This window comes from Pristis pectinata, chromosome 22 (assembly GCF_009764475.1).
Source record: "Pristis pectinata isolate sPriPec2 chromosome 22, sPriPec2.1.pri, whole genome shotgun sequence".
Lineage (NCBI taxonomy): Eukaryota > Metazoa > Chordata > Chondrichthyes > Rhinopristiformes > Pristidae > Pristis > Pristis pectinata.
In genome coordinates, this window is record NC_067426.1 from 23,588,992 (window position 1) to 23,602,366 (window position 13,375).

Sequence of the window (13,375 nt, forward strand, 5' to 3'; positions counted from 1 at the left end):
TTTATCCTCCCTCTCCCACCACCTACCTTCCCCCCTCACCTGGACTCACCTATCACCTGGCAGCCTGTTCTACTCCCCCTCCCTATTTATTCTGGCTTCTGCCCTCTTCCTTTCGAGTCCCGATGAAGGGTCTTGACCTGAAATGTCGACTGTTTATTTCCTTCTATAGATGCTGCCTGACCTACTGAGTTCCTTCAGCATTTTGTGCGTGTTGGTTGATAATTTTTGCCCTTTTTAAAACTGGAAATCCTACAGTCCTCATAGGCACAGGTTTCATAGTTAAGAATGTCTGAAAGATGGGCTAGAGCCTGGGCTACTTCCTCTCTGAATTCCCTAATCAGTCTAGAGCTCCCCACTGGGACTCAGTGGTTTCCCCACAACCATTTCAGGACCATTTCTTGCCATTCAATTGCTTGTCCTCCTTCCAGACCCTTCTCTCTACACCATCAATATCTTCAATGAAGATCAATGTGGTATACTGATTTAACATCTCTGGCTTCCCTTCATCCTCCAGTACAACACTTATTTCTTTATCTTCAGTTGGCATTAAGTTTTCTTTACTTTTACTTTATTTTTTAATGACTAAATTAAATGAATGTAGGGGCAGCAGTTTGGTGGGAATAACTGATCCAGAGGGGGTCGTCAGCACAGAGAGGATATCGGTGTCAATTTACTAAGGGACAGGGAGCTTGTGGAAGTTAAGGGAAAGGGTGCTGGTGACATGAGTTTGCTCTTAACGACGATGCATGCTGCAGTATTTTATATTGGTTGCAGCTTGTGACAGGTGGAGGGATGCAGGGAAAACAATGGAAATCAAACTAAACCAGGTAACAAGTGTGGATAAGAGACTTGACTGTGGCAGGAACAGGTACTGATAGAGGTGATTGATGCATTGGAGGAGAAAGAAAGCAGGTGGATTTGGATCAAGTTTTTCAGCTGAACAACCTGACTTGAGAGTGCGGGGTGTGGGGGGGGAGGTTACTGGAGTTTAGGCTCCTGCAGTGCATGTGTCTGCAAAAACCATACAATGTCGCTGGCATTTAACAGAGAGAAGATTCAGCTCGTACAGATCTTCATACTGGACAAACAGCTGGAGAAACTGATAACGGCTTGTGGTTTGCAGAGCAGATGGAGGTGATACCGAGTATTGGCCACATATACATGCGGAAGTGGAATTTTATTTCTGAAATCTTCCTCCATCTGAGATGAAAGGTTGGGCTGGTGACTTTCTTCTGGAATATTTTACCGTAATCAGCATCATGAAGAGCTTGATTGAGCATTGAGCAACTTGCTCTCTTTGATGTTGATTCTGTGTTTGTGGAGAATTGAAGAATGTAATCAATTTCTCTGCAGCACATATGGTTTATTTCACAGCTGGGCGTGAAAATGGTTTGCTGAGGAAAGACACTAATTATCCAGTAAGTGCAGCTTTCGGTTATGCATCACCACTAGGCTGAGCAGAATTCCATGCTGGCTTGACTGAAGGATTGCCTCTGGGCTAAGGAAGCTTTGAATGCCTTGAATAGATAAGTGGATGATCTATTGGTAGGTAACCAGATATACTTCACTTTATCACCACTGTATACATGAATTGGAAATATTAACAGTTGTCCAAACTGTTATTAGAGTATCATTCCATCTACTCAGAGAGTGAAATGTTCCTTCATTGAGCTGTGTCTCTTTATCAATGCTCTGATCTGCAAGGTTATGATCAAGTTTTACACCTACAATGGCTCACTATCTCCCCCTAGTGTCCTAATGAGTAAATGCAATACCGAAGCCCTTTGACCAAGTTGGAAGCCCATTCTGTGTTGGGTGAGTTAGTGTTAGCCTGGTTATGGGTTATAGAATTGCAGGTGGGGCACTGCAGTTAACTTCAGTATCCTGTGTTAAGCAGTGGCAAAATCAGCCATGGTTTCTGGCTGCTAGTCACTGATTCACAATGGACTCTGCACATACATAAACATTGGGTGAGGACAAGATCAAGTTTGGCTGTAATAGGCTGCCAACACTTGCTGTCTTGCTGACAATGTAAGAAAGGGTGCACATTATCCTGGAACTGGCAACTGGCATCTGTGGAAGCATGTGCCATGATAAGTCAGCACCCTCAGAAGAAGCAGTAGAAAACCGATTAGCCATCTGGAACAGAAATAAAACAAATTTCCGAACTGAAATGAGCTTACAATGACTATCATTATTACCATCACAAATCATTCTTTAACAGCATAAACAAAGCAATTTTCTGACCCTGCATTCCCAAGAGGGAGTCACAGCTGAAAGGAGTCTGAGTAACAGGTACAGTTACAATAAAATAACACTAATTTGCTACCTCGTGCTCCTTTGAATGCGAGATTGGTGAACACACCTAAAGATCTTTGTGTGAAAGTATTTGCTACATCCACAATGAGCCAAAATGCTGCAGTGTTACTTCTCCATGCTGTCATCTGATAGAAAAGGCAATTGTTATTCATCAACTATCATCGAGAAGACTCAATGCTGCATCATGATTTGACTCGCAATTTCTTGTGCTCAAGAAACTCTGGTCTGATACAGAGAATAGGATTTATGAAATTGAAATAAAAGTATATTTTTACTCTGCACCTTGTCATGGGCTGGAATACCTGACAGAGCAGTAGAAACAGATTCAATAGCAATTCTCAGAAGAGATTTGATAAATAATTAAAACAGATAAGTAATTGCAGGGTTATGGAGAAAAAGCAAGGGAGTGGGACTAATTGGAAAACTCTTTCAATGCACCAAATGGTTTTCTTCTCTGATGTCTGAGTGTCTGATTCCACAAGTGATAAAATAAATGATCATTTTCTAATGAATTAGGATTGCTGGCTTACCGTTTATTATCTTCAACCTGCACCCCAATAGAATGGAATTCTCGAAGGCCTTTACTGTCTGTGTCAGAATCAGTCATAGTCTCTGAACTATCCACCTGATGCAATGAAACAAAATGAGATCTTGTTATAGGCACTGAACAAGAAATAGATTTATCAGGCGTGACTAAATAGAAAAAATAAAGAACTTAGGAAACATTGGATTTTACAAAACGTCACAGACTGCCTTCACATACGCAACAGAGATAAAGCTATTTAATGCAGTAGTGTTTTATTTTGTTTCCTTTCTTTAGGATGAAAAAATAATCTATATTTAAAGAAAAATGGCACTGGCTTTCTAGTGGACATTATATCAGCCAAAGAGCTGCTGATATAGAATGTAAATGTTGGTGATACATGCATCTATACCCTGAGAGTATGTATCTTAGTCCATTATGTTCAAAGTGCCATTATTAGTAAGTTTCAGCTAGATTCTTCCAGCAACAGTCAAGTGCTGGAGAGAACTTGATTCACTGGGGGAGAGCCCAATCATTCAACTGAATCCTTGTATCTCTTGTGTATATTTGAAATTATTTCTTTGATTGGCAGCTATGATTTTGAGAGATATGTTTTTGCATTTACTTTATTCTGCTAGGTTTTAAAAGAATATTTTAATAGTGTACTTGTGACTGATTTTCTTCTTTTTAAGATACTCTTTCTGAAGCCAGTAAGAAAGAGGGAATTGAGAAACTCCTTTAAGTAAACAACCACCCTGTCAGCAATGAGGGACTGGGCAATGGGCCAAGCATAGAGGGAGAGTTAAAACAGGAAGCCACCTTTGTTTATTTGCAATATTCTGTAGAAGAAGAGGCCATTTTTTGGATACTACAAGGAAACAGTCTGCAGTTAAAAGTAGACACAAAACAGACCACAGATGCTGGAAATTTCGAGCAACACACACAAAATGCTGGAGGAACTCAGCAGGTCAGGCAGCATCTATGGAGGAAAATGAACAGTCCAAGTTTTGGGCAGAGACAGCCCTGATGAAGGGTCTCGGCCCAAAACATCAACTATTTATTTCCCTCCAGAGAGGCTGCCTGACCTGCTGAATTCCTCCAGCATTTTGTGTGCATTGCTGCAGTTAAAAGTATTCATTTATTCTCCTTGGTTTAATATTTTACAACCAAACTCACATACTGACATTGACAACTCTTCTTCTTAAGGTTAAAAAAGGGCTGTACACGTAAACCCATTTATAGAGATAAAGGTTTTGCTCTTTGGTATTGGTTGGGAATGTATACCAGAAAATTGCACATTCCCAGGTCATGAGTTCATTAGCAGGATAAGAAGTGGCAGTCCAGGAGCGTGAAGTTGGCAATATTGAGCAATTTGCTTTTAACTCTTGTTGGTTATGTGGAAAACAAAACAAGACATATAGATATATTCCTTATGATGTTGCAGTAACTACTCTGATGTCACAAAGCTCCTTATGATATCATGAACTAACTAAAGTACCTTCACTGTTTCAAAATTTTAAAGAGTGTGGTCCCACGACTAGTATTCCTTTCATAAAGACATTGTTTCGGCCGAAATGAGATAGCAGCCAGAATCACTGTATGGCAGCTTCATGCTGTCATTTTGTGTAACTAACATGGTGACATCTTGTGATGTCATCGAATAGTTCAATATGACTTGTGCCATCGCTTTGGACAAACATAGAAAGCAGGTTTCCTAAAACAGTTTTGATTCACTTGTGGATGTTTATGATGGAGACACTGAGGCATCTCACACTTGCCAGGAACACAAGTAGCCAGTTATTCAAAATAACAAGCAGTCCCAGGGAATAGACTGAGCAAAGCCAGTGAACAAGGTAAGGGGGAGCTTTTAATTCAAGGAGGAGGGTAGCCTGCTAACATGCATAAAGGCACTGACTTTGGGAAATAGTCAGTGCCAACATTGGCACTGTCTCATCCACTTGGAGGATCTGTTGGAGGCAGAAGAAGGTGAATAATTCAAAGAGGAATAAGGCATAATTGCTATTGAGGAGCAGAATGATAAACATCAGCTTTGCAATCCTGTAAGTTCAATCGTGCATTGCACTCAAAAGGACTTAGTGCAGGGAGAGGGCTACCACTTTGTAGATCTCTGACCTATGCTCTGGCAAGTGATGGGTTACAAAATGCAAACTGCACATACTGGAAGTTACCCACTGTAGTATGAGAGCACATGGCTGTCACGTGACCATAACAACACTGATCCCGCTGGTCGGAGGACAGCATTGCTGTTTGGATCGGAAGTGATATCACTGTCAATCAAGGTGTGGCTCCACCCCACCCATCAGGTGTGGGCATAGGGATTGGCTTTGGAGAGGCACCTTTGTCCTTGAACCTGCCTGACCATTGGCCGTGGCAGGCACCTTTGTCCTTGACCCCCAAACCATTGGCCTGTCTAAATCACCTGGCTAGGCTCCACCCAGCCTCCTAGCACCATAAAGAGTGCTGCACATTCCTGGCCCTTCCTCTCTCGACTGCCCCAGGAATAGTGAGACAATGCTGCAGAGACCACTGGTAAGAGTGTGCACCACCATGTGGTTTGGGACTGTCTTAGTCAGATTCCACGCAGTGTTAGAGCCAATGCTTGTTTGGCTCAGGGTATTCAGGCATTGAAGTGTTTATCCCTTGATTAGCTGTACCTTGTCTATTGTGTGTTTGTGTGTGTGTGTGTATCTTATCCTTATTGCGATTCCCCCTCACGTTCGCGGTCTCCTGCGTGTGTGAGAGTGCATCTGTTCCCATTCATTCTGTCCTCACATTTGCCTTTGTGATTAAACTACTTTTAAATTCCAAAGCCTGTGTCCAGAGCCCTCGATCTTTAGGATTCCAAAAGAACCTTTTCACACAACACCCACTTTGACAGAATGAATTCATTTCAGGAATGAACTTCCATGGGCCATGTTACCATGTGCCAAATTTACCCAGCTTTCCCTTTCAATGGCAACAGGACAAATTGTGCTGGTTGTGGCTGACACACTCCAAAGGGAACTGCTGGTGTGTAACTGCTCCCTGGTAGGTGAGCCCCAGGTTTATGTCTCCCACTGGATGTGCACATCAAGCTAGGAGATAGATACTTACCCTACTCTGTCTCTGGATTCAGACTGGAATCTAGTGGCCAAGTTCATAAATGCTAGGCTTTCCTAACAATGCAGACACAAGAGACTGCAGATATTGGAATCTGGGGCAACAAACAATCTGCTGGAGGAACTCAGCGGGTCAAGCAGCATCTATGAGTGAGAAACGATATCTTGATGATTCCTTTCCTCCCACAGATGCTGCTCGACCCACTGAGTTCCTCCAGCTGATTGTTTGTTCCCCCAACAATGTGATGGGAATCCATCTCAGCGATCTTGGATTAAAATCAGAACTTGCATTCATTTTTATAGGAAATTCTGACCTGGAGATTAGGAGGAAACTTTGAGCTGTTTATTTTTAATTCATCTTACTTTGTATTAATGCTTTTAATGATCTCTTAGTGTTTTAATGTATCTTTAATCAAATTTATAGTTTTTTTATTTTTTTTAAATGTTCTAAGTTATTTTTATTTTGTAAATTAGTTAATGCTATTTTAATGATTTTTTAATGTCTGTATATTAGGAACTTTTGAAAATTGTTATAGAGCCTGTAGCTGAGGCTCCACCACCAGCCTTGCCTCTTGTCAAATGCAGTTGGGGTGTTCTGGGCCAACGATTCATTGCTAAAGGCTGGGTAAGCCTCACAACATGTCCACCTGGTACGAGTGGGAATGGATGGGCTGCTGAGGGAGTATTTGCTCATTTGGCCCTCTGCATCCAAACCATGGATTACGACAAGTGAGACCCCACAGGAGGATGAATCCAGCTCGATTCAGACCCACAGTAAAAAGAGTCAGCATAGCCCCATATGACAGCCTGTGAAGCTTTCCTGCCCTTTCCTACATTTCAACCATGCTGTCTTAACATGGCAATAATTGGAAACTGCCCATAATTTTCCGTACATGATAATATAATTAAGGAACCTCCCTTAAGAGATCCTTAGAATGGTCAGCACTGATGCCACTATTGGTAGTGACCAGCTGGAAAAGCATTTTGAGCTCAATGGAACAAGAAGGGTTAACATGACACGTGTGTTCTCAATAGATATTTGCATGTTTGTGCTCCTTCACAGCATTAAGAAGCTAAACATATAAGAGTTAAAACATGTTGCTTGACAGCAGCAATTAAATGTGGGGTATTGAAAAAAGTTCACTGAGGAGCTTTTTGATATTTCCTGGATGATATTTCACATATTTCTTTTGAGATAGAGGTTGACAGCTGTGAAAAAAAACTCTCATTAAACATCTTAGGACTTGATCATAAAAAAAGGGAGGTTTTTGCCTTGATAGGTCTATTGAAAGACAGAAAAACTGTAAAAGTAAAAAATATTGGTTTAGGAATTATTTCACAAAAACCCCATTTTGTTCAATTCCACAGAACTGAAAAGAGCTTATCGCACAATAAAATGCAATAAACACATTCCCAGTTCATTTTGCATCTTTGTAAAATGTTGTCAGGTACTCATCAATCTGAGTTGTGCTTGCACATCTGATAATGCATCAATTGAGATCACTTCCCATGTACCATTCCCTTTGATAAGTTCCATTATTTACTTTTATCCTTCTTCCTCCACTTGTTGACTTCCTGGTCCTCCACAATCAAGGTTCTGATCTCCATCTCCACCCCTCACAAGGCAGCTGAAACCACTACACTGGATCCAGTTAGGTCTTCATAATTGCACCCTCCACCTCCCAGGACCCAACCATGGCCTCCTACATCAAACTTCCAGTCCCAGTTCAGGCTTTCAGATGTCAGCCCTGTCTCAACAAAGCAACAGGAAGATGAATCAAGTGGGCCACACATATATATTTCAACAACACGCTAAAACAAATAGGCCAATTTATCAATTCTCATTCATTAAAGAGTTAAGAAAGTGATTACCTGTATCCCTACAGATGAACGCCACTTCCTTTGGCGTGGCTGTAGCTTTGGTTCATCGCGACTCAAGATGACTTTATTAATTCCAATTCCCTCGGAGCTCTTCATTGAAGAACGACTTGGGGCAAAGGATTCCAAGGCCAGGTTCAGTGCTTTGGTACTGTCAAGACTGTCTGTTGAATTGCACTGGGATTTAATGTCTTTTGACCAGGAAGTGGGTCGGTTCACTTCATTCTGCAAGTATGCATCCTGGGTTGACTCTGTGCTGCTTTGGGCCGTCACTGAGATAATTGGTTTTGTAGCCATTCGTGGAGGAATTGGAGGAGCTTTCTTATAATTAAATGCTAGAAGTGGGTTTCAAGGTAGAAGTGTATTAGAATACGGAATTCAATGTTTTACATTTAGAATGACACTGTTTACAAAGTCACCAAATGGTGGAAAATGCAACAATCCACCACTGATATGTGATGGGGATATGTTTCCTTATTGTGGGAATACTGTAGCCTGATCCACTTCCAGCTATGTTTGCCCACTGCATCACAACGTAACTTTCAAGCATTCAGAATACTCAGTGCCATGGGTTCAATCTGGCATTGTAAATGAATGGTCCTCCTTGTTATAAGACACATATGAACCTAAGAAATAGAAGCAGGAATAGGCCATTTGGTCCCCTGTACCTTCTCCACCATTCAGTAAGATCAGGCTGATTTTTTTTTACCCCAACACTACTTTCTGTAGTAACCTTGCTTCCCTTAGTATCCAGAAGTCTATCAATCTCTCTTACATATACCCTGTGAATTAGCCTCCATAGTCTTGGGAAGAAAGTTTTGAAGATTTACTGCTCTCTGGGTGAAGAAATTAATCCTCATTTCACTCCTTAAAAAGGTGACCCCTTATTTTAAAACCATGACTACAAGTTCAAGATACCCTAAGCAAGGAAAAACATAATTCCTGCACTCCATTAGAATATTGATCATCATTTATTTCTCTAAGCTTGAGGGGATTGGCCCAGTTTGGTTAATTCCTCTTTGTAGGCAATATCAGCCTTTGCCGAAATTAATATGGTGAACTCTCATTATACTCCCTCTAATGCAAGTATAACCTTTCTTAAGTTGGGAGACCAGACATATCCAAGGCAGGATTACTAGGGCATCAGTTCAGATACACCTTACTCATTTGGTCCAGATGCTTTAATGCTCCAAATTGTATATTTTATTGTATTACTTTGCTCACAGGCAAGACCCTCACCTCACAATATGGCTAAATATCTAATTCCCATTTCCATACTTTGGATTCCAATCTCCTATCCATGAAAGATGGACCCTATGGCCTGGGAAAAAAAACAAGAATGTTTTGGCAACGCTAATGGATAGCCAGCAGCCATTGGCTGCTGATGTTTGTCTGTCTTACCTGGCCTTAATTCGAATGGCCTTGTGAGCTGCATGTAACGGACAGAATTTCACACTTTGTAAGCAAGGCAAGGGGTAAAAATAGTGGCGGACAAGATAAAATGTTTTCAGATTACCACACATCAATACTTTTATAGTGCCAGCCTCCCTTGCCTTTTAATGTTTCTCAACACTTTACAGATTCAAAAGAAACACCAGGAGAGGAAATAGAATATGAGAAAAGAGAAGAGATGCAGGCACAGTTGAAGAATGCAACTTTGTTTTTGAAAGCAAGCTGGAGGCATTTATGGAGAGGAAATGTGTATGGTTCTTGAATATTGTTCATGGATAATGCAGTTTCTGCCATCTGTCCTCCTTACCCGAATATAAATATAACACACAATTTGAAGCAGGTTCACTGTGATTATATTTAATTCAAATTTACTCAGATTGAGAGAATCTTATTTTCCCTAATTATTTCCAATTTTCTCTTTGCCTGTGGAGAGACTAGTACTGGAGTATAGTTCATTGGCACCCTGATCCTCTTGTACTTTATCTATAGGGCCATTCACCCTGTATTAGTCAAAAATGCCTCAAGTGATTCAAGCAGAAAACTCACTGCCATCTTCTCTCGGCAACTGTATGCTGCTTTTGCCAGTGATGCACATATTTTGAGAATGACAGGAGCAGGAGACTAGGTTGTGATGCCTCCTGTTATCAATTTACCCTCCCGGAAGTCTACTTCTGCACTTATATATAAGAACTGCCTATTCCTATGAAGCTGGAATATGAATCAACAATTTCAGAATCATATGGATGAGATGTGAGGAAGATGGAAAAATAAATGAAAGCACCTATTATAAATAATGTGGAATATATCTTTGATCTTCATATCAACAGGCAAATTCGCGGATGACTGTGGTTTGCATTGACTATTAACATTCATTTTGACTCAGTTGCGTATCCTGATGAAATCAAAGAGAAATTCAGATAGCCAGGGTTCAAAGCTGAACTTCATATGATAGCTCTATTTACTAAATTGAGAAATATACCGAATGAATCTAATTGGCTCCTTTGGAAAAAGGCTTCAGAATGGTCTGCTCGTTATTAATCTGAGGATGTTGTCATGACAATCAGCTGGACTGCTGAGAACAATTCTTCATGGATTATAGCAGAGACCAACAAAAGAAAGAGTGAGTCAGATCTCTGTGATCATCCTTCACATCTATTGATCTCTGATGCTGCACAATAAATCTCCTTACTACCTCATTAAACTCCTCTCAGCCAACATCTGTGACAGACACACCTTGAATATCAGACCGTACTGAAGCCTGAATCTAGGAAGTGAAAATACTATACAGCTCTCAAATCTTCAAACATTTTTGCCATGTACATCTGTCATGAAATGCAATGTTTTCGAAAATAATATGTTTTCTACAGGCAAGCTCCAAGGGTGAAATAAAACGTCTAGCTTACCGGGAAATAAATGCTTTCAGTTTGTAATGGTGGCTTTGTATTTTATTTACCTCTCAGGCTTAGCTTTCTGGTAACATGGAGATCTAACTCGAAACTTCCGCACACCCTCAGTTCCTACTGATCTCTCTTTGACGTTCAATCATAATCCAAAACACAAACAACTGAAGAGTTGTTCCCAGAGCAACTATTAATATTTCCCACAGCAACAATTACTTATCCTATGATACCATTCTAATTGAAAAATCTATCTCCAGATGCACCCGTTAGCTTGGCAGCTGAGATCTTGTCAACAGTTCGATATAGTCTTGATGGGTTCTATTTTAAGCTAAGTGCAGTATTGCAAGAGACTTTTGCGAGAAATTGCTGCTTAGAGACTTAAGCAACAATTCAATTCAGTTCCCATGTGGTTCAGGGTGAACGCTACAGGAAAATATAACTCACACTCCCTGTGCAGTGTCTCCTGTCAATCACTGTGCAAAATGGAATGATGAATATGCTAATGTTATGCAATGCATAAAGATATTATCAATGTTGCATGACTGCATTTACTTCTTTATGAAATCATCCCCCAGTTAGTTCTGTGAATTTCACTCTTTATCCCTGCTAAGTTGGTTGAAATTGATGGCTAGAAAGCTATAGGATTTCCATTTTGCAAAATCTAAGGTCAGGAGCCAATTCTTTGTTCTATATTTCTGTTGACATCACTTTTTTGAATATCTAGATCCACCAATTTCAACTCAGAAGATCAAGTGATCTCCATGAAAAGTCCTTAAGGACAGGGTGCTTAGAAGTGAAAAGGAACTTCAAGGAGTCTTAAGAGCAACTATAATTTCCAGACTAAAATTAGAGAAATTTGTAAAGTGCAGTCAATCAAAAAACGAATGGTTGGTCAAAAAGGTCTTGCCTGAAAAAGTTTTTCTTGCTTATGCATGTTCAAAAGAATTCTTATTTCAGGGATTCAATCTTGAGAAAATCCACTTCCAGGTTAAATGAAGCAAAGCCTCTATAACCTGCTTGAACAGCATCCTTGAAAAATTGCTGCTCACCGCAGAAGTGTAAAATTTTTGCCTTCAACCATGTTGTAGCCTCTCTAAAGGTAATTACCAATTGAGCTCCAACCCTTTTATGAAGGATTTATGGCCAGAAGGAAATGAATTGAGTCTGCCCAAGTTCATTTGCAGTTTGACACATATCCATCAGTCTGAGACCTGAATTTAGATATCAGATTATAGCTTTAATTTTGACCAGACCCAAGGTTAAGGCAGTAAAGCTGTGGGGGATTTATCTTGACTTGAGACCTGTTATTGTAGGAACTGAGTTGACAGACCTTGGCACTTAGCTCTAATCCAAGCTGTCCTTTTCATGGCGATAACCCCACCACCTCCTGCATTTGTCTTGCAGGATTTGATAAACTGCAATAAATAATTGGGTTCCTTAGTATAGTGACTGAAGTGCATTAGTTGAATATAATCTATCTCACCTCTTGCTAGGCTGATTGAATTCAGAATAAAATCTAAAATAGGTCTTTAAATGTATTATTATTTTAATGTTAGAACTTATTTGCCATGCTTATAAAAAGGAGCAGTATAATAACACTTGAAATGCATCTGAGAAGAATGAGTTTGTAGAAAATATTTCACCCACTAATATAAAACCTAACGGAGACTGAAGAAGAGGGCAGTTCCAGCCCTGAGTAGACCTGTGGTAATTTTCTTCCATTACACCAGTTGTACAGGGAAGTTATGGTGCAACATTCTTGACCTCTATCACACCCAGCATATCAGAACCACAAAACTGGCTGAATATAAGGTTCCATAGAGAACCAGAGTAAATATCACATTATTTAAAGCAATAGGAAATCAAAAGGCTAATGAATTGTGTCAGGCAAAACCTACGCTATCATAGAGTAATACACAATGGAAACAGGCCCTTCGGCCCAACTCGTCCATTCCAACCAAGGTGCCCACCCAGCTAGTTCCAGTTGCCTGCCTTTGGCCCATATCCCTCTAAACCACTCCTATCCATTTGCCTATCCAAATCTCTTTTGAATGTTGTTATTGTACCTGCCTCAACCACTTCCTCTGGCAGGTCAGTCCATATACGCACCACCCTCTGCATGAAGTAGTTGCCCCTCAGGTCCCTTTTAAATCTTTCACCTTTCTTACACTTATGCCTGGAATTCTATTTACAAATCAGTAAAATATTGAAAAGTTATTTAAGAAACTCTCGTAGCTTATTTAAACTCCATCTAAATATAGAAATGTATACTGTAAACCCTGCTTCTGTAGCCATTGCATATTACCTTCCGATACAAAGAGTTCAAAATGGGTCTGGAGGATTGGTCTGTGGAAATGGATGGACTTGGAACCACTTCAGTAAAAAATGGACGTTTGGATCCTCATGCTCACTGACAGTACTTACATGCACTGGGTTTAATAGCACTGACACTTGTAGTAGGCATCACGGGTGCTGACATAGAAAATACAGACAAGCAGTCGTCATCCTGTGAGCAACCAGCTTGAATGGCACGTAGATAGCTGTGGCTTCGCATGCGAAAGCAGCCAGGCAGATCGAGAGCCTCCACAGCCTGCGATTCCATTTCACCAAAGACTGACTCACACACTACTTCGAACTGCCTGTTCAAATCAGCATCGTCAATCTGTTATGAAGCAAACACATTC

The 13,375-nt window shown here is 40.5% G+C and overlaps 1 protein-coding gene across 1 annotated transcript in view; it reads right to left on the reverse strand.

Moving 5' to 3' along the window:
• The window catches only part of LOC127581607 (disks large-associated protein 2-like), a 464,246-nt gene that overhangs the window by 14,465 nt on the left and 436,406 nt on the right, over nucleotides 1-13,375 (reverse strand). The window contains exons 8-10 of the mRNA XM_052036111.1: nucleotides 13,116-13,353; nucleotides 7,834-8,174; nucleotides 2,850-2,944 (exon numbers count right to left, since the gene is read on the reverse strand). Coding sequence (XP_051892071.1) covers nucleotides 2,850-2,944; nucleotides 7,834-8,174; nucleotides 13,116-13,353 — 674 coding nt within the window. The remainder of the gene's footprint in view (nucleotides 1-2,849; nucleotides 2,945-7,833; nucleotides 8,175-13,115; nucleotides 13,354-13,375) is intronic.